The 24636-nt window shown below is 44.5% G+C and overlaps 2 protein-coding genes across 6 annotated transcripts in view; both read left to right on the plus strand.

Annotated features, from left to right (window-relative positions):
* Positions 1-11513, plus strand: part of LOC145554400 (protein Shroom3-like) — a 46143-nt gene extending 34630 nt beyond the window's left edge. For all 5 annotated transcript variants that reach the window (XM_081614047.1, XM_081614048.1, XM_081614049.1 and 2 more), the window contains 16 exons: positions 673-973; positions 1052-1185; positions 2235-2372; positions 2446-2873; positions 3234-3446; positions 3532-3694; positions 3783-4080; positions 4159-4235; positions 4572-4660; positions 5112-5748; positions 5825-6002; positions 7257-7390; positions 9090-9174; positions 10082-10244; positions 10317-10438; positions 10558-11513. In XM_081614047.1, coding sequence (XP_081470173.1) covers positions 673-973; positions 1052-1185; positions 2235-2372; positions 2446-2873; positions 3234-3446; positions 3532-3694; positions 3783-4080; positions 4159-4235; positions 4572-4660; positions 5112-5748; positions 5825-6002; positions 7257-7390; positions 9090-9174; positions 10082-10244; positions 10317-10438; positions 10558-10854 — 3457 coding nt within the window. In that variant the 3' untranslated portion in view covers positions 10855-11513. The remainder of the gene's footprint in view (positions 1-672; positions 974-1051; positions 1186-2234; positions 2373-2445; positions 2874-3233; positions 3447-3531; positions 3695-3782; positions 4081-4158; positions 4236-4571; positions 4661-5111; positions 5749-5824; positions 6003-7256; positions 7391-9089; positions 9175-10081; positions 10245-10316; positions 10439-10557) is intronic.
* A 1254-nt stretch (positions 11514-12767) lies between these two features.
* On the plus strand, positions 12768-20518 carry LOC103473921 (uncharacterized). The gene is made up of 6 exons (XM_081613893.1): positions 12768-14412; positions 14729-16060; positions 16414-16650; positions 16956-17293; positions 17869-18056; positions 18741-20518. The coding sequence occupies exons 1-6, from the start codon at positions 12846-12848 to the stop codon at positions 19162-19164; spliced, it is 4086 nt and encodes a 1361-aa protein (XP_081470019.1). The 5' UTR covers positions 12768-12845; the 3' UTR covers positions 19165-20518.
* Positions 20519-24636: the final 4118 nt, after the last annotated feature.

The raw sequence follows: 24636 nt of genomic DNA on the forward strand, positions 1-24636 counted from the left end.
AAATACAGAAGGAGACTTTTAATTTGTAATCAGGGTAAAAGTTGTTACCAACATGATTTTCTCACACAGGAAAATATAAAATACAACACAAACTATTTTATATTTTAAAACAAAGTTGTAACAAAAGGTAAAACCGAGTTTAGGTAAAACCGACTTTTCCTTTGCTGCACCCAAATCAGCTTTTACTCTTTTTAAACCTTGACTCGAAAGAATTTGGCGTTTTGAAACAAAGTCACCAAATGCTGATCTTAGTACTGAAAATAAATGTATTCAACCAAACCTAAAAGAAACTCAAAACTAGACGCTTTTCTTTTAATGCAGCAAACGTGTAAAATCTGCTAGAACAAAGTAGAACATTTCTACCAAAAAACTCTGAAATTTTGAGAGTAATCTAAGAAATTTGCAAGAAAAAAATGAAATTTTTAGATTAATATCAGAAATTTTGGAAATCTCTTAATTTCAAATGTCAAAAATCTTCTTGAGAATTTCTGAAATAATCGCAAAATTCTTGGCAGGAATGTGCTTCTCTAGCACCTACAATGGCCCTGAAACAGTCGTAAAAATCTTTTAAAGTTCTGGATCTACAATAAATATCAGGCGACTTTATTTGCTTGTTTTTGTCTTTGACCCACATGGTGAAACCGTTGATTCTGATGCTGTCCGTCTCTTTAGACCCAGAGAGCCGCCCACCGTTCCGTCAGAACCAGCCGGGTCGTCCCGGGTCGCCCAGGGTCAGGCGCCGCCGCATCCATCCGCCCAGTGGAGCCACAGAGACCCGGACAGCGATCACCCTCTGACCCGCCTGGAGATGGCCCTCGCCGAGGTCCAGCGCTGCGCCGTCCCAGACGGCGGCCAGAGCCCGGCCCGCAGCCTGTCGGTTCTGGAGAAAGTCAGTCACTTTGAGCGGCGGAGAGACGGAGGGAAGCAGCGCAGCTTCAGCACCAACTCCTACTGCAAATCCTCCCATCTGGGGGTAAAACCCAAACTCTCCCCACCGCTGGCTTTCTGCTCTGCTGACTCTGTTTCTGAAGCTCTTCATTTTCCGGCTCAGGTGACGGATAAAGGTCGCAGCTCCCCCTGTGGAGCGGAAGACCTCATAAATATGCTGGAAAGGAGCACGAAAGGGACCAAAACCCACAGGACGATGAGCTACAGAGGAGGCGGCAATGAGAACATGAAACACAGGTACGGAAGCCTGGATGGACACAAAGGAGCAGCGCTGCTTTCAGCTTCAGCCAATCAGCAACAAGGAAAATAAATGATGCTTCTTGATTGGCTGCTTTCAAATACTGGCTTTAGTTTCCCAAGCTTCACTTTCCAATGTTTTATGAACATTTAGCAAATAAATGAATTAATTAATGCTGAAAGGTGGATGTTGAGGTTTACGGCTCTAATTTTACAACAATTTCTACTCTTTGTCGAGTTTTCCAACCGTGTCAATGACCGGCGTGCAAAAAGCTGCTAGCTAACAATGACTAGCATTGATGCTAGCTGTTAAGCTATCAATATAAAACCTTAAATCTTCTGATATATAAAAGAAAAAGGACGCAGTGCTTTGCTACTAATTGTCAACAACTAGAAAAGGTCAGGAAAAAGTTTTAAATAAGAAATAATAGCGAGGGAGAAGGAAGTAGCTCAGCTATGCTAGCTTGACTATGACAACTCCAACATGTAGATGTGCTGTGGGATCCGGTGAGTTTCGGTTCAGTTATGAAATGTAAGTAAAGGCGACCAAACCACCAACTCTGACAGATCATCAGTACAGCAGGTGTTTGCATTAGCTAATCTGCCACCACTGTGTTAGCTTAGCTTATAGCAGCGATAGCTAATCTACCTCTGATGAATAAAACATCAGGCCTAAAAACTGTAAAATACTTTAACTGACTGAATGATTTGTTATTTGTATGGAAAATGTTTGACTGTTTTTCGGTGTTGAATCCTGAAACATGAAGTGGCGTTGTTGTCAGTTTCTATGGCAACGGATATGCGTGTAGCTTAGCCGGAAAAAAGTGAATTTGAGTTATTATTTCACTAGTTTTTCTGCGTTATTTTTCCCTCTGATGCACTAAATTATTAACCCCAACGTCTCCAGGTTTCATTAACGGTTACGGAGTAAAACAATCGTCTCGTTGCCCTGCGGTGTTGCGCGCATGCGTTAAACTCCCGGATGTTAATTTAACCGCTTCCAGCAAGTCAAGTTTCTAACTGATAAATAATTTGTGTTTGGTCTCCAGGCTTCCAGCCGATCCCATCTCAGCGCTCCAGAGAAGCCGCAGCAGCTTCCAGCTGGACGGATCAAAGGACGGAGACGTCAACAGGAACTTTCCTCATCGACCTGAACCCCAGGAGGCAGCTGACCCCCTGCAGGACAGGTCAGAGCTCTCCCAGAGGTCATTCCTCCAACATGTCTGCTCCTGTCCTGATGTTTGGTGCGTCTCCAATCAGATCTTACAGGGATGGTGTGAAGGACGCCCAGCCCAACGTCCTTCGCTCCACTTCATTCAGACAGAGAGAGCTCAGCTCTCCGCCTCCTGTCGTCTCCGGTCCTCAGCCGTTCCCCAACCCTGCTAAGTACAACTCACTGGAGAAAAAAGGCCCAAAAACGAAGCCCAAACCTCAGGGCATCGTCATGCCGCCAGTCACTTCCCCTCACACCCCGAAGGGGAGGCATGCGGTCAGCCCCGATGACGGAGGCCAGAGCCCGCCGCCGCTGCCCAGCGTCCCTCCGGTCGGGCCGCCGGCTCTGACCAGGATCTGCGGCCGCAAGCGTCTGACGGCCGACCAGAAGAAACGTTCGTACTCCGAACCAGAGAACCTGAACGAAGTGGGAGTTTCTGATCCAGAAACAGCTGCTCTCTTCCGACGAGGAGGAGGTAAAAACATCTGAGTCAAACCCGTAACGCAGCGTTTCCTCAGTGGGAGCAACGCCACCTCAGAGGCTAAGCTTGCTAAAGCTAAAGCGCTAATCATTAACATGAATCCAGCTAAGACTATAGCGCTACACCAACATGGTATTTAGCCGAAGCTAAAGCGCTAATTATAGCAATGCTGATGCCCACCATGTGTCTATGACACATCATAATATTTATTCAATTGAAATTTTACTAAACAGGTTAATTTAGGGGAATCATTTACAGACCTAGCAAAAACGCTGGTAGCAGATTAACATATTAGCGGAAGTACAGCTACATGTGGTTTTACTGTTCCTTGTGTAATTCCTGCTGTTCTTCCAGAAACTAGCGTAGCTGACCGCCGGAAGATCTTTGAGCTAGCAGCAAGCCACGTTGGCGCCGGCGTGTCGAGGTCTGACCTGCGGCAGCTCCGCCAAGACGCTCTGGTTGAGTACATGGAGAGGAAGCGAGGGATTAGGAGGGATAAGGCAGTTCAAAGGACTGGATCAAGACCTCGCAGCGCTTATTTCCACCCTGAGCAGGGCTACCACACAGGTCAGTGCAGCTCAGGGTCGTCCCGTCTGGGTCTGAATGACATGACCGAGACCTGATGGCATTTTTGGCTTCTCCTGTTGGACAGACACCTACAGCCTCTCGTCCACCTCCAGCATGCTTTCCCTTCAGGACCCTGGTCCGGATCAGGGCGTCCCTGCTCTTGGTTCTGACCGTTGGAGCCTCGAGTCCAACCTTTTCTACCCGGGCAGGGTGACCACACCCAGACCTCCAGCTCAGCCAATCCCTGGGTAGCCGATCTCTGAAGCAGTCCGTCATCACTCAACATCTTTCCTTAGATTAACCTTTGAACTCCTTCCATGGTTTGTCTTCTTCTAGCTCCAGTCTTGATCTCCATACCCGGATCGGCCAAGATCTGAACCCTGAAGCCCAAATCAACAGACACAGTCAGTCTGGTACCAGAGACTCGAACAGAAGCCAAGACCGGCAGATCGCTGAGCCTCAGCACAAACCCGGACTCTCTACGAAGGTCAACGAGGCGTTGCAGAGGGTCGGGTCGGTCCACAGGTCCGGGAGGTCGGCCTCTGCTGAGGATCTGCTGGAGCGTTTAGAAAACAAATACTCACCTCAACACATTCGCTCCCGCTCGTCCCCGACTGCAGACAAACTCAGCCAGGTAACCCTGAACTTCGAGAGCGATTGGACCAAGACGGTTCCTTCAGTCAGTGAACTGACAGACCTTTGTGTGTTTCAGAACTTAATTTCAGGAGACATCAAGAGTTTCGACGTCACCTTCTCTGAATCTGGACGATGTGCTCTGGCTGCAGATCGGTACGGCGAACACAAACCGCCGTTCAGAATGTCTCCCACATACTCAGGCGTACAATACGTATTCTGTTAGCCACTGGTACTCGACACGCAGTGTCTGCAGACAGTTGAGATTTCATAGTCAAGCATGCCAACTGTCTTCATTTTCACTCTGAGTGGATGCTAGCCAGTTTGATGAGCTAGTTGGGCTGGTAGGTTTACATAGACGACAGAAAGAACGTTTTAAAATCTAACTAGGTACATGCTAGTCAGATTCCTGTTGGACTTATTTTATATTTATAGACTAAATTTTACATAAAGTTTTTATTTTTTAGTTATTTGTCTCTTTGTGTCTTTCAGACCTGGAGACATTCAAGGATCAACAGAGTTCAGTTCTCAGTCAAACCAGTTAAATGAGAACTCTGACCGACCGACGGCATCTCCACAAGGTGAGACATCCATCCATCCATTCAACCAACCAACCAACCGACCGACCGACCAGCCATCCAACCATTCAACCAACCATCCAACCATTCAACCAACCATCCAACCATTCAACCAACCATCCAACCATTCAACCAACCATCCAACCATTCAACCAACCATCCAACCATTCAACCAACCATCCAACCATTCAACCAACCATCCAACCATTCAACCAACCATCCAACCATTCAACCAACCATCCAACCATTCAACCAACCAACCATCCATCCATCCATCCATATTGGAGTTTAGACCTGACTGGATTCATTTTCTCATCCTTATTTATAAAAGCCTTGTAGAATCTTCAGTCCCAACATTATTTAGTCAAACTGTTGCTGAATCTTCTTTGTTCTCATTTGTGCGTTTTTCTTTTTTTTCTCTAAATGATCTTTCTTTTCTTTCCTCTGGTCCTAGACGTCTCTCAAACCCCCGTCAGTCGTCGGGAGCGCCAGAGGAATGGCGAACGTCTCCGGGCCTACAGCACCTCCACCTTGGCGGCCTCCGTCGGCCTTCCCTCGCCCTTCTCCTCTCCCGGGAACCAGCAGGACGGCGGCGCCGCGGAGTGGACATCCAACGAGAGGCTGAGCCAGGCCAACCTGGACGCCATCACCTTCCCGGGAATCCCGCAGACCGGCGGCAGACAGACGAGACGCAGCCTGAGCGACGGAACCGCAGAGGACGGACACCGAGGCCGAACCTTAAGCTTGGAGCTGACTGGGGAGACTTCTGCTGAAAATACCAAACCAGTTTCACCAGTCGCATCAGCACCGCCGCCATGCAGGAAGACCAGTGGGAGCTCCGCCTCCTCCCATCAGTCCGTCCATCCACACCTGTCCTCTCTGAGGATCTCTGAATCCAGCCTCTTCGAGCATCAGCCGCTGCAGACGTCAACAGGAAACCTTCAGGAGTTTGACGACGTCTTCCTCACCAACCCTCCTCCTCCTCCTCTCACTCCACCGGTTAAAGAGACGAACATCATGGAGGACTTCCCTCCTCTCCCTCCTCCACCACCTCCAGCTGAGATGGAAGCAGATCTTCAGTCGTTTCGAAGGTTCGTTTCCAGCCCTTCCTGAATCCAGGTTCATCATCAAAACATCAAACTTCCTGATTGTTTCTCTGTTTTTTAGCTCCAATCCAGAAACTTTAAACAACTCGGTTCCCATCCGGGCGTCTTCGGCTCAGTCCGCTCCTCCACTAAAGCCGTCCAACTCAACCGAGGACGTCTTCGTTTTCCAGTACCAGCCGCTTCCCAGGAGGGAGAAATCACCCGAGGAGCTGAGGGTGGAGGCGCTGACTCAGCAACTGGTTCGTAGTTCAACTCCACGCCACACAGATCAGAAACTAGATCAGAAAAGATAAAAACAACAAAGATTGGTCATCTCTGCACAAATGATGAGTTTCCTCCATGTTGAGGTCAGGACTTGGGATCCGGTTCCAACTGGAACCTCTAACTGTCGCTGTTGGTTTGTGGCGATGAAGAATTTTAAATCGGTTTTTCTTCTTCTTTTTTCCACCCTCAACATCGACAGCTCGACAGTTTCTTGGATTTAAAAGTCTTACCTCGACTCCTCTGAACATTTTTCCTGTCATTGTGACCAAACGGTTTGACCTTTGACCTAAAGCTCGTCCATGTTTGGCTCAAGACCTTCATTGTTGGTCTTCACTCTGGATAGTTGGTGGTTTTCCAGCCCTGCAGGTTTCTGGTTGTTCCTGGTCATTTTAAGGGTCAGTTTGACTCAGATGGTTAAATGTGGTCCTGGACGACCCAACAGAACTTTGACTCTGGGTTGGTATTTACAAGCACCAGCGTGTTTTAGGTCCAAACATTACGGCTCTGGCTGGACAGAGCTAGCTTAGTAGCAGCTAGTAGCATACGTCATCTACACGCCTAACAACACAGCAAAGCGTTATTGAAAATGATAAAAACCAAACGGTACTTTTACGGTTCTGTTTTTATAAATGAATGTTTCATAAATAAAATCTGATGTTACAACAAATCATGGATCCTTATGAACTTCAGAAATGGGGTCAAAGTTGAGTCAACGCCAGGAAAACAACCCATCCTGCCTGTTGATGTGAACAAAACTGCTGATTTCAGAAAAACTAAAACCACATGGTGTTTTTCTGGTTTGACCCAAAATAATCACAAGATTCAAAATGTTTTTAGCCACATTAATAATAAAACTAAACGTCACTATGGGGCTATAAAAACTCTTCACCCCCTTGGATGTTTTACTCTTTTTAAATCAGTTATGATCTACAAAATGTGACATAAACGTTTTACAGAAAAACTCTTTGATGCCAAAACAAAAACTGATTTCTACAAAATAACGATTTAAAAAATATGTAACAAGAAATAAGTGATTGTATAAATATTCTCCCCCTTTAAGGTGAACTAATTCAACAAAGGTCCAGCTAATTGGCGCTAGTCGTCTCAGAATAAGTGGAAGTGATTGTAGTTTAAAGTATAAGTCAGGGGATGGATACAAAAAAATCCTATCTTTTTTTTTTTTAAGGTAACGAGTCACTGAATGTAAATCATCTACTTCTGGTGTTCAGGTGCTGCAGGATCCCTCTCTGGCGCCCCTGCTGGACACCTGGGGAGGCGAATGCACCATGAAGCTGATGGAGGAAATATTTTCCAACGGCAGCCTGAGGGGGGAACCGCCGGGGAGTTCACTTCCGGGTCAAAGGTAACCTACACACACTTGCTTTCTGAATACTACCTGAACTACGCCTTCAATCCTCATTAATGAATCATTAACTGGGTAATAAAAAATACATTTATATTGTATAACTCTCATGTAAATGCTTTAAACACAGGGTTTCAATTTGACTTTCAAAATAAAAGTAATGTATGAATGTTAAAAAAAGAGTTTAAACATTTAATATTAGTTTTAATATTTATTTGATGAGTAAAAATAATGTCAAAATAAAGTGTATTTTTTAACAGGTTAAACATTTGCAAAGGAGGTTTTAAAGTCACCTTTCAAAATAAAGCTAATATTATTCTTTAAACTCAAACTTAAAACTGTTGATAATCTTCAAAATAAAAGATGAAACAGTAAAAAAAAAAAAAGGATTTTTAATCTGGACTTTCAAAATAAAACTAATGGATTCACTTTAAGCTAAGAATTAAAATGTTAACAAATGTTAATTTTACTATAAAATAAAGGTAAAATTGTCTTAAACAAGTTAAATTTAGTTTGGACTTTCAAAATAAAACTCAGTTACTGAGAGTTTAGTTCTGTCAGGTTAGATTGTTACTAAAGTTGGATCTAAATTTAGTCGGGTTTTGTAAAAAGGAAACTTTTATCTCCCAAACTGCTGGTGAAGAAGCAGAAGGAGAACAAAATGGACGCCTGAAGGCTCCGAGACGTGAAGTTTGTTTTTAATGTCCTCATCGGGAACGATAACAATCAGGCTCACGTTTTCATTTACTGCTTCAAATCAGAGGTTGAAGGAGATGAAACCTGGTTCTCAGAGTTCCAGGTTCTGTCTGTGCAGCTTGAGGGGATTCGGTGTCGACGCTCCGCGGGCGACCAGGTGACCTGGAGGTCACCGCCTGCTCTGCTCGACTCGGCTGAGGTTTCATCAGCAGGAAACACCAGAATAACCTGATTGTCGTTTCCCAGCAGCTGGATATCCACCTTAAAACCAAACTCTGGGTTTCCTTAAACATTTTCATGCTGGGTGATGCAGTTTGACCTGGAAATGACCTCAGATCAGCTAAAAACTCAGTTTGTTTCTTTTAACGGCAGTTCAAACGGAGTTCTGGTCAACACTGACACCCAGCGGCCACACGGAGAACTGCACGTTTTAACTTTCTGTTCCAAATAAACAAATGAATGCCTCCATAATTATGTGATAAACAAATAAAATGCACATCTATAACATAAAGTACAGTAATGAGAAAATTTTTATGATTTTTTTGTTTGTAAATGTTTTAAACTAACTTAAATATAAAACAGAGAAACGGAAAATTAAATGTTTAAATTAATATGTTTATTATGAGAAGGAAACAAATCCTAATATTATGTTTTGCACATATAAGTAAAAATTTTATTCTTAATTGTGACTTGTAATTTTTAAAATTTGTCTTTTAAAAAATAGTGAAACATTTTTGAGGCTATTTATTAATTATTTGTATTAAAAGTTTTTTTTAAGTGCTAAATTATCAATGAGAGATTTTTAATTTCAAGTTATATTTCTTTTTTGTCTTCAGAAGTAAAAAAATCTAGAATTTATTATCAAATAAAATATCTATAAATATTATTTAGCAGAAAATAACCTGCAGTTGTTTGGAAACAGAAAAATAAAATTTCTCTCTTTTTTTAATGCATTTATTCAGATTATTTTCTGGATTATTGATTATTTCTTTCTCTCCTCCAGGATCCAGGCCGTCTGTGATCAGAGCTCAGGCCAAACGAAGGAGACGGATGTTGATGAGGACGAGAACGACGTCACCAACAGGAAGGTAAACATCTGACCAGCAACAGCAGCTAAAGTGTAAAAGAAGTTATTTTAATCCATTAACAGGAAAATTAAAGCGCAGTAGCTTCAGCTCAACCCACAGAGGGCAGCAGTGAGCCGAGTTTAGGCCAAAAACGGAAGAATTACCATGAAATTTAATTCAAAAATATCAAAAATTGCTCAGAAATATAAAGATACAAACATCAACACACAATTTAGACAATTTACCTGCAAAAAACTATATTGAAAAAGACCAAACATCCAATCAGTGATGCAGATATAAAGAATAAGAATTAAAGCTAAAGAAAGATGTGAACGTATAAAAATATAATCTGAAAATCTTAACTGATAGTTTCTGTTCTGATTATTGAAGGGACATTTTGTTTGCAGTTAATTTTATTGAAGGTTTCAGCTGTGTGGGTTTTAATTTCAATTTTAATTTAGATATTTCAAAAATCTTCCACTTCCAGAGTTAAAAGTTGTTTAAAAAATCAGTTTATTGATGTTTGAAGGAGTAAAACTGAATTTCTGCCCCGTCGTCACTGAAGTAGTTGAAAATGGTCTCAAAAACAACAACATTGACATTTTTTGCAATAATTGCTGGGATCATTTATCAAATAAACTTAATTATCATGACAATTTTAACAGCCACCAACCTGAGGAATATGGAGAGTTCAAAGGTCAAATCATATCAACTAATCAGGACTAAACGGTAAAACAATCTGAAAATATTTGATTCAAACACCAAGAGCTGAACAAACCACAGGGTGCACTTACTTTTCCCTTCTAATTCAGAAAACGTGTTTCTCTACGTCTCAGACTGATGGATGGATTCATTTCCTCCACGTCTGACGGCAGAAATCGGCCGTTTTTATTCAAAACGAGGCGACGTTTGTCCTCCTGTCCACCAGGGGGAGCTGTGTGAAGCCCTGCGGCGCTGCGTGGCGGCGATGCAGCGGGAGAAGGCGGCTCTGGCCGAGGAGCAGCGGCGCCACCAGGCTGCGGGCGCCGGCATGGAGGCGCTGATCCAGCAGCTGAAAGCCAACGAGAGGGAGAAGTACAGCATGTTCATAGGTAGGCAGCCAGCAGGGCGAGGTCAAAGGTCAGAGCGGGGTCCCACCCTCAGCTGGTCATCTCTGTCTGCAGGAGACCTGGAGAGGATCGTCAACCTGCTGCTGTCTCTGTGCAGCCGCCTGTCCAGGGTGGACAAGTCTCTGCTGTCTCTGGACAGAGACGGAGGTTTGACTGAAGACGCTGCTGAGGAGAGGGTGAGACATACGGCAAGCTGTCCGCGCATATAATGTTTGACCGACCGCTCCACAACTCGAGCACTCAGCCGTACTCCGACATGAGCCGACAGATATTTTCTGCTGCTCCTCTTCCTCAGGACTCCCTTCATCACAAGCGTTCGCTGCTCCTTCGTCAAACCGAAGACGCGCGGGAGCTGAAGGAGAACCTGGACCGGCGGCAGCGCGTCGTCACCGCCATCCTGGCCGGCTACCTCACCGAAGCACAACTCCACGACTACCGCCGCTTCGTCAGCGCCAAACCCTCGCTCCTGATTCGCCAGCGCCAGCTCGATGACCTCATCCGGCAGCAGGAGGAGCAGCTGGCTCGGCTCGCCGAGAGCCTGCCGCCAAGCCCCGCCCACTCCGTCAGGTCCACCGCTGTGACATCACTGTGACATAACGAGATAGACCCACACTTTGATATCTAGTTTTCTATCCGACTGTCCTTAAACAACCCAAACGGTGCTTTCAGGGACCTGAACTGGTCCGTTTTGTTCGGAGGACCAAAACCGAACGAGCAGAACTGAGTCATCTGCAAAGAATCGAACTTTCAGCCTCGTTTTCCAGCGAACCGCGCTCTGCTGCCGCACATGTACAGCCAGAAACAGACGGAGGAGCGTCGAAGAGCAGCTCCGTCACACGGCCACCGCTCTGACCGCAGCAGCCCGACCACTTCCTGGCTGGACGCTCGCCAACCGGCAGGAAAACCAGGAAGGAACCAAACCTGCCAGCTTCTTATCATCCACCGTCACTCTGGCATGTTTTATACGTTTCACAGCCATCACCTTCACCTCCAAGAGCAAATTCTGGTCCGTTTTAAAGTAGGTAAAACAAGAGGAATTATTATAAAACGGTTCCCAAAGATATTTAATTTTGTACAACGGGAAACCCTGAACCCAGAAGGATCTTCTCCTCCAGCAGGAACCAGCAGGAGCAGCGACTGACCTGTCCAAACTCCTCCGTTTTCATCCAGCTGTGAAGAGATTCAGAAACACGACTCCGTATTTAATCTCCGCCTGAAGTTTTTGTTCAATAAAAGCACTTTTTCAGCTCACCCCGTTTCTGTTTCGGTTATTTTTTGTTAAAACTTGGTTATAAAATCACTGAATCTTTGACGTTGGTACCAATTTTTACCCTGATTGTAAATTAAAACTCTCCGTCTGCATCCGCGGGACAAATTTGTGTCGTTTTTGAACGACAGTTGATGGCCACAGAAAATCAGTCCAAGGGCCACAAATGGCCCCCGGACCACAGTTTGGCCACCCCTGGTTTAAACACAATTAGAATAAGTAAAATAATTGGCTGAACATAATCTGATACTCATTTAAACGTCGTTTGAAGTAATTTAGATTCTTCTTAAATCAGAAAATGGAGAGTTTCAGCAGCGCCACAAAATCCAAATTTAAGCTCCAAACAAACAGAGAAAATTAAAGTTTGTATCATAAAAATCTCCTGAACTTGGACTTTCAGCAGCTGCTGATGGGTCAGTGTGTCCAGTTTTATGTTTCTACTGAGTTTTATGCCTTCAACTCCAGTTTGAAGGAAAATGTTGAAGTTGGTGTGTTTCTGATGAGCAGAAACATGTAAATCCTGCAGCAGAGGCAGAAAAACTGGACGAAACTAGAGAAAAATACCTTGGTTCTGATGTGTGGATATGAAATGATTACTATGAATGCAGTTTAAATGAAAACTGAACGTCTGAATATTTCAGAATGTCTTGTTGCTCTTCAGGCTGAACATTCGTTAGTGACATTTGAAATAAATGCAAAAAAGTTTGTGGAAAAACATCCGAGCACCAATAATGTGAGGCAAAGTCCAACAGTTTGAAAAATTCAAACTGAACGGAGTTTCTATTGTAAAATCTGAGACAGTTTTCCTTCTGTTATTATAGGAAGGAACATATTATTTCATAATTAAAATATTTCATGGTGCTGCAGCACATCACGAATTTATATTTTATGATTAAAAACTGATCTGATAAATAGTGCTATATGTGTTTATTTCTTGTTTTGACATGAAATCACATGCCGATGATGAAGTTGGTGTGTAAATATTCACCTTGTGGCACTGTCAGCATTCCATACATGTCCAGGGATCCGATAGAAGAAAATAAATCAGAACAGAAACATTTCAGACCTGAACTGATCTGAGAAATTTAGTTTTGTTGAAGGAATTTTAATTAATATTCCACAATATTTGAGAAGATGTTGAGCTTCTTGGTTCATAATAATACGGTGGAGGCAGGTGAACATATTGGACATCCGGGTCACCTGCTGGAATGCAGCAGGTGAGTTTGGGGTTAAATACCTGCGGTGGGCGGGGCTTCGGTGAGCTGACAGAACCAACCGCCCGACCTTTGAGACAGCAGAACCTGGACGAGCCCAGCATGGCCACAGACTTCACTCAGGACGCGGTTCTGGTTTTCCTGCAGCGCTGCGGCGGTTCGGCGAAAAACACGGAGCTGCTGGCCCACTTCCTGCCCTTCCTGCGGGACAAACCGGACAACGTCGGGAACCGAGATCGCTTCAAGAGTTTCGTCAACTCGGTGGCAACCGTGTCGAAGATCGACGGGGTGTCCACCGTGACCCTCAGGAAGAAGTACAGAGGCCATGTCCCCGGTGCAGGTTCGGGCAGAGACTCCGCGGAACCCGGTCCGGTCGGAGCCAGCTTATCGCCGGCGGTAAGCCTCGCCCCACCGGGAGACACCGAGAGGAATCCCGCCCTACCTGCGGCTGGGATCGTGGTGGAGGAGAGCGGTACCAGGCTGAACTACAGGGGAAACCCGAGTCCAGAACCCGTCCAGGCAGGAAACTGGGTTCCAGAACTATCAGAGGTTCCTTATCAGAGCAAAACTGAGGAACAGAACAGGCTGGTTTCTGCACCTGGTGGTCCAGCTGTGAGACATCAGGACTACATCTCTGAGCCAATCAGATGGCAGGAAATGCCTCAAGAAAGTTTTGTTCCAGCCCCCACCAGAAGACCGGAAGTCCCCCATCAGGACCGCTTTCCAGAACCGATCAGAGGCCAGGACTATGAACCTATTGGAGGACATATTGTCCACCACCAGGACTACACACCCAGACCTCCTGGAAGGCATGAAGTCCCTCAACAGGACTTCCCCCATATGCCCTCTAGGAGAGTGGACAAACCACATCAGAGGACCGCTCCTGAACCCGTCAGAGGACACATCGTCGGCCGTCAGGACCATGCCCCAGACCCCGGTGAAAGGTGGGATCCCCCAAATCAGGGAACCTTCTCAGAACCCAATAAAGGACGTATCGTCAGCCGTCAGGACCAATCCCCAGATCCCATCAGAGGACAGAAGACCTCTCATCAGAACCGCGTTGCTGAGCCCCTCAGAGGACATGTTGGTAACCGTCAGGACCACTTCCCAGGGCCTGTTAGGAGACAGCAGGTCCTTCATCAAAGTCCATTCCCAGCCCCCAAAAGAAGAAGGGATGTCCCACATCAGGATCCAAGAGGATATATGATTAGCCGTGTCCCAGAACCCATCAGAGGACAGAATGTGTTTTATCAGGACCCCAGCAGAGATCCCCTGAGAGGTCGGGAGGTCTCTGCCCACCATCCCACACCTCAACCACCAAGAGGACAGCAGAGCTTTTACCAGGTCCCTCAAAATCCAGAACACCTCGGGGGATGGGAAATTCCTTATCAGGATCCCATTCCTGAATACCTCAGTGGACAGCAGGTCTCCCAGAATCCAGAACCTCTCAGGGGACAGCGGATTCCTTATCAGGTACCTCAAAATCCAGAACCTCTCAGAGGACAATGGATTCCTCATCAGGTCCCGCAGATACCAGAACACCTCGGGGGACAGGAGATTTCTTATGAAGACCTTGTCCCAGAAGCCTTCAGAGGACAGAACATCTATTATCAAGATCCCATTCCAGAATATCTCAGTGGACATCAGATTCCCCAAAATATAGAACTTCGTAGGGACAGCAGGTCCCCCAGAATCCAGAACCTCTGAGGGTAGAACGGGTTCCTCAACAGATACCAGAACACCTTAGGGGACAGGAGATTCCTTATGAGGACGCTGTCCCAGAAGCCCAAAATATATTTTATCAGCATCAAATTCCAGAATACTTCAGTGGACATCAGGTCCCCCAGAATCGAGAACCTCTTAGGGGACAGCAGATGTCTTATGACCCTGTTCCAGAACCTATCAAAGGACAGGAAATCTATTTTCTAGACTCCAATCCAGAGTTACACAGAGGACAGAAGATTCCTTATCAGGATCCAATACCTGAATACCTAAGTGGACAGCAAATCCCCCAGAATCCAGAACGTCTGTGGACAGCAGATCCCCAGAACCCGAGAGGAATCTAGAACCTCTCAGAAGACAGCAGGTCCACCAGAATCCAGAACCTCCTAATGGACAAGATATACCCCAGAATCCAGAACTACGTAGGGTACATCAGAAGAATCAAGAACCTCTTAAAGGACCGCAGGTCCCCCAAAATCTGGAACCTCTCCAGAGACAGCAAGTCCCCCAAAATCTGGAACCTCTCCAGAGACAGCAGGTCCCCCAAAATCTGGAACCTCTCCAGAGACAGCAGGTTCCCCAAAATCTTGAACCTCCTAAGGAAAAGCAGATCTCCCAGAGTCCTGAACTACGTAGGGTTCTTCAGAAAAACCTAGAACCTCCTAAGGAACAGCAGGTCCCCCAGGGTCAAGAACCTCTTAAAGGACCGCAGGTCCCCCAAAATCTGGAACCTCTCCAGAGACAGCAAGTCCCCCAAAATCTGGAACCTCCTAAGGAAAAGCAGATCTCTCAGAGTCCTGAACTACGTAGGGTTCTTCATAAAAACCTAGAACCTCCTAAGGAACAGCAGGTCCCACAGAATCTAGAACCTCTTATGGGTCAGCAGGTCCCACAGAATCTAGAACCTCTTATGGGTCAGCAGGTCCCCAAGAGTCCAGAACTACGTAGGGGTCAGAAAATCTCCTTCCAGAATCCCGTTCCTGAATCCCCCAAAGGACAGCAGAGTCCTCCTCAGGACCCAGAACCTGTTGGAGGACATGAACCCGCTCCTCAGCTCCATCAGGCTCCGGCCCGCCGCTTCAGAAACAGGCAGAGCTACAGATCAGCTGTTTCTCAGGATGATGACCACAAAGAGGAGGAGGAGGATGTCCAGATCAGACGGGGCTCAGCAGGAGGTCCGTGGCCCCTGAACGCCCCTCTCAGTGACGTGGCGAGGGCCACGTCTGCCTCCTCACCCTGCATCATAGAGTCCCCGGCTCCTCCCTCCTCTTCCTCAGGGAGTAAGGTTCCTCAGATCTACATCCAGAACTCGGACGTTGAAGTTCTGGCGTCTCGGTCCCACTCGGAGTCCAAGTCCAGACTAGAACCCGGACCTGTCCCGGTGGAGTCCGTGAGACGCAGTCTGCCTCTAGAAGCAGAGTTCAGCACCGAACGCCACCATGACAAGCGCGCTGCTCGGACCTCTGAACCAATCGGGCCCCATCGGAACCAGAGGCTGTCGTCCAGTCAGAGCGACATCTTCGACTCGCCGTTGGATGTGAGGTCCTCCGTCAGCGACTGGCCTCCGTCTGGGTCCTCCAGAACCTCCGGAGCAGGTAGAGCAGATTCTTTCTGTTATCCGGACTTTCCTGGAATCTTCTGGATGAATTTAGTGCAAACTTATCCTCTCTGTAACAAACATGGCAGCCATTTTGAAAAATCAAATTGTCAGTAAATATAATTTCTATAGTTCCTTGAATGGCTGATTTGACACCAGAAATATTCATTTATGACAAAATGGACAAATTTAGTTCAAAAACAAACTTTGTTTGATGCCATGGAAGCCATTTTGAATTTTTCAAACGTTTTTACTCAAACAAGCGAAACCCTGGAAACGTTTCTGCCGATTTATGTGAAAGATTTTCCTGAAATATTCAGTGACCTGTTGAACTATTCGTACGTCTTCCAGATAATCCTGCGGTTTCGTCGACGTCGCTGGAGGTTCTGCAGGAGTCCAACAGAACCAAACCGGAACCTACGGCCCGTCGGTCCATCCTGAAAATGCCGCTCCATCAGTCGATGGGGAATCTCTGCGACGACCTGCCGCAGACGACCAGTCGGAAGCTGCCTCTCTACCTGTCCAGCGACCATCTGAATGACCACCAGCAGTTCGCGTCCAGAGGATCATCCCTGAATCAGTCCACAGGTCCTGAGTGCCTGTCCTTGTTGTCTTCCAGTTTGAATGTGTTTGGCAGTTTAGCAATAGCTTCTGCTACTTTTGTAACCTGTTTGAATGTTTAGCACTAGCAACTAATACTTTTAAAAATGTGTTTAGTGGTTTAGCTTTATTATCTGATAGTTTGGTTTATGTTTAGCATTAGCTTCTGCTATATTTTTAACGTATTTAACCGTTTAGCATTAGCTTCCGCTAGTTTTTTAACGTGAGCGTTAGCTAGCATATTTTTAATGTGTTTAGCGGCTGTTGAAGCTAAAGTTTCCTCTGTGTTGTAGATGAACTCTATGGTGACATGAAGTCGAGCAACAGCTCCATCGACTCGCCTCGCGTGACGCTCCGCTCGGCGGCGGCTCGGCGGATGAGCAGCCGACTGAGGAACCGGATTTGCCGCAGCTTGGGAACCGACTTGGACCAGGAAGAAGGCGGCGTAGGACTGGAGGACGCCAGACTGGAACGGCTTCACCGGATCTCGTCCTCGCTCAGTCTTCCCCACCACCTGTCCTCCTCGTCCCTGTCGTCCTCCACCACGCCGCCGCGATGCGCCAGCCCCGGCGCCTCAGAGGGCGGGAGGAAGGAAGCCAGGAGGAGCCTTCACTCTCACAACGCCGGAAAGGTGAGACCAACACGCTGAATATGGGCTTTAATCCAACTCCAGTCCGTCTGTCTAGTCCGGTTCAAAACGCTAACCTCAGTCTGGGTCCAGCTGAAGTGAAATCTGGGTCAGTTTGAATGCATATGTGAACGCCAAGTGGACCAGAGACCGCTCCAAAAGCAGGAAGTGGACTTCAGAGCAGGGCATTCTGGGTAAATACAACCAAAGCAAACCGTTAGCCTAGCGCTAGCTGGAAAAATGTTTTGAGAATTCCTCCAACCACTAAAATCTGATGCCTCTCCGTTTTTATTTCCATTTGGGGAAGAAGGAAGTTCTGCTGTGCATCCAGAACCAGAACCAAACGTGGAGAAGCAGCATTCAGCTTCTATGCACCACAGATCTGGAACAAACTTCTGAAACTCTGAGCTCCTTTAAGTCGAAGCTAAAACCAGCTTCGACTGGTTACTTTCATTAATAGTTACTGGAACAATGATTGATTACAACTTTTCACTACTTTATTTTTCCACTGAAATGTTTATTGTTGTGTTTATGGCGTAAGGCCTCGTTGATGCTAACAAACCGGATGTCGCCAACAGTCTGCGGTTCCTCTGGACGCCCTGGAGCACCACTGGATGGTGAAGGCAGCGGCGGGAGCCTGGCCGGACGTCTACGCTCTGTTCAGGGCCGACTCCTCGCTGCTCAACCGGCAGGACTTCATCTCCGGCTTCACGGTTCTGCACTGGATCGCCAAACATGGCGACCACCGAGTCATCAACACCCTGCGGTGAGCCGTCAGACCGGGAGCTCCAATTCTGGAGCCGGTTTCGGTTTGGATCAGCTCGGCTCAACATGCTGGCGTCTCCTCAGCCTAGAGCTGCAGCTGTAGATTATATTAAGAACTGAATATTCTGTAGGTCATTCAGACGGTTAACAGGATCTTAAAACATCACATTCTGAAGGATTTTCATTTAATCACTTTGTTCTAGAAAATTTTTGTTTCATCTCAAAATTAGTGATATTTTTCATGCTAATTTTTGTTTTTTTAAACTCTTTTTTTTCTAAAGAATTTGAGATTACTCGCAGCATTTTTGAACATTTGCATTAAATTTCCAACTTTCCAAACTGAAAAATTGTCCTAATTTTTTCTACAACATTTTTCATTTGAAAATTAAAATTTTTTTTTCTATCTAATTTTTGATTTTTCAAACTCTTCTTTTCTAGAGAATTTCTGATTACTGTCAAAATGTTTGAAAAAAATTGATCAAATTTCCGACTTTTCAAACTGAATAATTAACAATTTTTTCTAGAAAATATTTTAGATTCATGCAAAAATGTTAATTTTTTTTTTCCTAGAAATTTCTTATATTAATCTCAGATTTGATCCCTAATGGCCACGTGACCTTATGAATGAGTGAATCCTGTTTCCATGGCCTGAAGTGACCTCCAGGTGGTCTGCTGCTGGTTTCAGGTACGGGATGGAGCAGAAAGGCCTGAGCTTCGACGTGAACGCCAAGTCCACGGCGCGTCAGACGCCTCTCCACATCGCCGCCATCCACGGCCACAAAAACATCATCCGGCTGCTGGTGAAGAAGTTCGGCGCCGACGTGAAGCTGAGGGACGCGGCGGGGAAGAAGGCCTGGCAGTACCTGAGCGACCGAGCCCCGGACATCCTGGAGCTGCTGGCGGCGCCGCCGAAGGCCGCGCTGACCAGCGGCGCCGAGAACGACGATCCGGGCTGGAAGCCGCCCAAACAGCAGCAGCGCCGCCTGCGCCACCACTTCTCCTCGGCCTCCTCCGGCCAGAGGCCGCAGGCGCTGACCGTCGCGGCGAAGGTCAGCAGGTCGACGTCCATCGCTGCGCTGCTGAAGCCCAAATCTCTGCAGCGGTTCTAGCAGAACCAGAACCGGTTTGCTGAGTCTCCCTGCTGTTACAGACGTGTTCCTGCCTGCCTTCCTCCACCCTGAACATCCAGCTGAACTTTAACTTTTACTGCTTTTTACTGGAGCTGATCTGGGTTTGCAGTTTAGACATCAAGTCTCTAAAAAACATCTGTTGATGTTTGGATTTATTAACATTTTGCTCTAATTAATGGAAACATGACAATAAATGACTAAAATCAAATTAAACATTTGATACCAGCAAACTATGATGATTAAACAGGAAAAGACAGAGGCAGATTTAATGTATTATTAGAATATTAACATTAGCATGATGATAGCATTCATGCTAACATTAGCGTGATGATAGCATTTTTGCCAACATTAGCATGATAATGATAGCATTTATGCTAACATTAGCATGATGATAGCATTTATGCCAACATTAGCATGATGATAGCATTTATGCCAACATTAGCATGATGATAGCATTTATGCCAACATTAGCATGATGATAGCATTTATGCCAACATTAGCATGATGATAGCATTTATGCCAACATATGCCAACATTAGCATGATGATAGCATTTATACTAACATTAGCATGATGATAGCATTTATACTAACATTAGCATGATGATAGCATTTATACTAACATTAGCATGATAACATTTTTGCTAACAGTTTCTTATCTTATTTTTTTATTAAAGACTAAAGTTAACTAAATGTGTTCATGTTTTCCAACATGCTAGCTTTAGCTAACATGGCTAAGTCATGAAATTATGTACAAAAAAAAAATAAATAAATAAATTTGAATGTACAATGAAATAAACATTTTAAATCATAAAATTAAATGTCAAAAATCTTGTGGTGGCAGTATCATGGCTTGGGGCCTTTTACTGTTGTCCTGTCGTTGGATTTCATAAGTCATCCATTTTTTCCTTTCACTAAATTTTATCAAACCTATCAATGATTTTGTCACGAAACTTGATTTTTATGCTTTTATATATTTTTTATTTTTCCCATTAGCAAACTAAGTTTTCATGAAGTTAATCCAGAATAAGATGGAATATGTTTCTTTTTACATTGAATGAACGTCTGCTGGCTCCATTTTGTTTGTTTCGGTCTCGTATCTTTGGCCGCTCCGCCCGTTTCTAACTGTCGCATTTAGTTTCTGCAGCGGCTGAAAACAAAGGAAGGATTTTATCTCCGGTTTCAGTTTGATGTGGGAGGATAAATGTGTAAAAATCCTCCAGACGCCACGATCTCAGGTTTCACTCTGAAGCTGTGAATCAGACTGAAAACTCTGCTCTGATTTTAACTGAGTTTTATACCAGAAACAATAAAAACTACATATTTACTAACTTATTTAATGTCCCTTTTAATTTAGGGTTCAGGTTCAAAGATGCTTATAGAAATTAATTTCTGCTGGTTTTGACATGGTTACTTTTATTAGTTTTTTTAATAAAAGTGTGGCGAAACTTTTACTTAGGTGCTTTTATTTTGAAGGAATAGTATTGATTCCTTCAAACCCTAACCTCTGATTGGTTGATCAGAGGTCAGGGTTTAAACTTCAGCTGGTTCTGGTTCTGTTCTGCAGACGACCATCAGAATGCTGCGCAGCAACAGAGTCTCCAGTCAGAGGCTTTATTAGAAACGCTGTGCACAGACTGCTACAGGAGATGCCTGCTGCATCTGTAACAAACTCAGTGAGTTAAACATGACAGAGTCTGTTGATCTGTTATTGTTTCTGCAAAACTTTTATCTTCTTAGAAATGAACAATCTGATGCTCTGTTAGCCCCGTTGGTAGCCTGGAACGGTTCCATTCCTTTAAGTTAAAACATAAAGTTCATCATAATCAGTCAAAATTCACAGTTTATACTGAGAAAAACATGATTTCTGCTTAAATATGATGCTTTTTAAAATATGTTTTCACTCCAATTTCAGCTGAAATTCATGTTTCTGGTTTTTGCTTCATAACAGAGAAAATATTAACTTCCATCTTTGTCACCTGACCAAACAAACACCAGACGACCGACCCGCTAAACTCCCTCTAAATAATTAATAATGATTAATAATAATAAGTACCACTTATTGACCCAATAAAAATGTAAATTTAGTCACAATTTAACTTATTTTTTTCCACTATATTATTTCACAAACTAAATCTACGGAAGAGGATTAGGGCCACTGGGAAAAAATGAAACAGTTCTGACTTTAATCTCAGAATTCTGAGAAAAAAATCTGAATTTTGAGAAAAAGTCAGGATTCTGAGATTAAAGTCAGAACTTTTTTTTCCCAGTGGCCCTAATCCTCCTCCGTACTAAATCAGATATGATTTAAACTAAAAGCTGTTTGTTTTCATAGGAACCCTGAAGTGAAGCCGGATCTGCAGCCCGGCGTCCCGCCCCGATGTGTGATCATGTTGGGTCTGGCAGCTGTTTGCTCAGCGCCGTGTTGGTGTCAGGAACCGGTTCCACACCAACGGGTCTGAAACGTTCCTGTTTTTAGGTTTTGTCGTGATGTAAATAACAGATCAGATGTGGATAATTAATGAAACAAAACAAAAACACTGTTAGGAAAAGTGAAATTCCTCCTGCAGGACAAACAGACTCCAGGTCAGATTCAGACTGGAATGAGAGACGATTTGCAGCTTTTCTGATAAGAGCCTCACATTCCTGGAATCGATTCAGAAACGAGAAGGACAGACGGAGGGTAAACAACTCAGGTTTTCCTTCTCTGTCGTCAGTGAGACTCTGCAAGTCATGGAAAAGCAAAACCATCTGTGAAATTCAAACAATGAGAGGAATCTCAAGGTGTCATAAAAACCTGACTGGGACTTTGGAGCGTTAGCGTTAGCATTAGCGTTAGCATTAGCGTTAGCGTTAGCGCCTGTCACTGTGGGCAGACAGAGGAACAAACGCTGCAATCAGGAAGTCATCGGTTCCTCCTCCGACTTTAATAACGTTTTAAACCAGATTGAATCGCTGAAAACGGTCAGGAACCGTTTCCTCCCTGAACCGGTTGTTCAGTCAGATGCTTCATTTCTTCATTCTCCTCTGTGCTGCTGTCAGATTCTGAGAGATTCTGAACGAATCAAACACCCGGAACAAAAATACGTAACGAGATCCGACTGGTTTCATTTGAGAGAGAAACAAGAATCATAACAACATGATGCAGAACGCAGTGGGAGGCAGTTATTATATTATATTTATTATTTAAAAATCATGTCGCTGCCTGGCGCTACGGGTTGAACCAGCAGCAACAAAACCTGTTTCTGTAACGGCTGAAGATTTTCACTAAAAGTTACGTTAAAATATGGAGCAACATGTGATGACAGCAAATTAATGTTTCAAAGATAATTCTTGACTTTTTCCCAAACAATAAATATCATTTACGTGTTTAACGGGTTGAAAGGTTGAATGTTTGGGTCAAAAATAACCAAATATAGATAAGAAACTTTCCTAACAGGTAAATCTCTTCACAGTGTGAGCAAGAAGAGACTTCAGTGATGTCACTTCCTGGGTGCAGAGGAAATTGGAAATTCTTTTCAGCTGACAGGAAGTGATTCTTTTGAACCGACAGGAAGTGATTCTTTTGAACTGTCAGGAAGTGATTCTTTTGAGCTGACAGGAAGTGATTCTTTTGAACTGTCAGCAAGTGATTCTTTTGAACCGACAGGAAGTGATTCTTTTGAACTGTCAGGAAGTGATTCTTTTGAACCGACAGGAAGTGATTCTTTTGAACCGTCAGGAAGTGATTCTTTTGAACCGACAGGAAGTGATTCTTTTGAACCGACAGGAAGTGATTCTTTTGAACCGTCAGGAAGTGATTCTTTTGAACCGACAGGAAGTGATTCTTTTGAACTGTCAGGAAGTGATTCTTTTGAACCGACAGGAAGTGATTCATTTGAACTGTCAGGAAGTGATTCTTTTGAACCGACAGGAAGTGATTCTTTGGAACTGTCAGGAAGTGATTCTTTTGAACCGACAGGAAGTGATTATTTTGAACCGACAGGAAGTGATTCTTTTGAACCGACAGAAAGTGATTCTTTTGAGCTGACAGGAAGTGATTCTTTTGAACTGTCAGCAAGTGATTCTTTTGAACAGACAGGAAGTGATTCTTTTGAACTGTCAGTAAGTGATTCTTTTGAACCGACAGGAAGTGATTCTTTTGAACTGTCAGGAAGTGATTCTTTTGAACCGACAGGAAGTGATTCTTTTGAACCGACAGGAAGTGATTCTTTTGAACCGACAGGAAGTGATTCTTTTGAACTGACAGGAAGTGATTCTTTTGAACTGACAGGAAGTGATTCTTTTGAACTGTCAGGAAGTGATTCTTTTGAACCGACAGGAAGTGATTCTTTTGAACCGACAGGAAGTGATTCTTTTGAACTGTCAAAATGTGTTCGGGGGGAAGCTAGCTGTGCTAAATCTTTTCAAATTCATCAAAAAATGCTAAAGCGCTAAATAATTAGCTCTGCTATCAGAAGCTCAGTAGAAATGTTCCCACCACTGTATTTTTATAACTTTTATCTAATTGTGTAAAGTTTTAATTCTGCTGCTGTGATGAAACATTTTTCCCTCTTTGGAGAGTTCGGAGCTACGGGCGTGAAAAAATACACCTCTTTAAAAATTCAGTGTTTTTTATGCATTTATGGGTGAGAAAGTTATTTAACTACAAACAAATGTTAAAGATTAATTCATTAAACAAAATAAGTGCTTCCTGGAGGAGGTAAAAAGTTAGCACACCCTCCCTGCAGTGGTTAATATTTAGCTGAAATAACTTCAGTAAGAAGGTTCAAGAATTGGACTGAGAAGATGTTTAATAATTTCTGGGCTTTGACTAGGCCAACGGTGAATCTACTGGTGAGTTTTGGGTCATTTTTCTGCTTCAGATTAGAGCTTCAGGTTCTGATCATCCCCAGATCATGACACTTCCACCTCCATGCTTCAGTGTTGGAGCTACTTTGTTCCAAACGCGACCACATGGCGCCCTCTGGTGGCTGTTCAAGGAATGACAGCTTCTTGCATTTTAAATGGACCCAAATGAAGGCCGAGCTGGACTCGGTTTTGCTCTAAAATCACTTTTTGGCCTATTTAAATCAGAAGAAGAGCAGGAGTCTCGTTGTCAGGTCTTTATTTAGCGTTCGGGTCCTGGAGCAGCAGCGCCTCCAGCAGGAGCAACAGAGCTTTTTACACGGAGGACAAATCATTTAAACAGGAAGTTAAAACGTCTTAAACGGGAGGGAACATCGTCTCCGAGAGCCTGGACACAAAGACGTCCATCCAGAGGAGGAGACGCTTCGTCCTGATTGGTCGACAAGCGGAGAGTCGTTGGCTGGGAAAGCAACAAAACACGTCTCATGCATTCACCTCAAGGAAACAGACTGGAAAAGAAAGACACGTTTTGGCAGGTTGAGCTTTAAATGTAACATGAATAAATGGCACCGAGCTGCTGCTCCTCCTCCTCTTCCTCCTCCTCC

This window comes from Poecilia reticulata, chromosome 12 (assembly GCF_904066995.2).
Source record: "Poecilia reticulata chromosome 12, P_reticulata-male-v2, whole genome shotgun sequence".
NCBI classification, from domain to species: Eukaryota; Metazoa; Chordata; class Actinopteri; order Cyprinodontiformes; family Poeciliidae; genus Poecilia; species Poecilia reticulata.

Coding starts and splice junctions, on each gene's coding strand:
- LOC103473921 (XM_081613893.1), top strand. CDS start 12,846: ATGGCCACAGACTTCACTCAGGACGCGGTTCTGGTTTTCCTGCAGCGC. Junction 17,294..17,868: donor ACTCTCACAACGCCGGAAAG/GTGAGACCAACA, acceptor TGTCGCCAACAG/TCTGCGGTTCCTCTGGACGC. Junction 18,057..18,740: donor CGAGTCATCAACACCCTGCG/GTGAGCCGTCAG, acceptor TGCTGGTTTCAG/GTACGGGATGGAGCAGAAAG.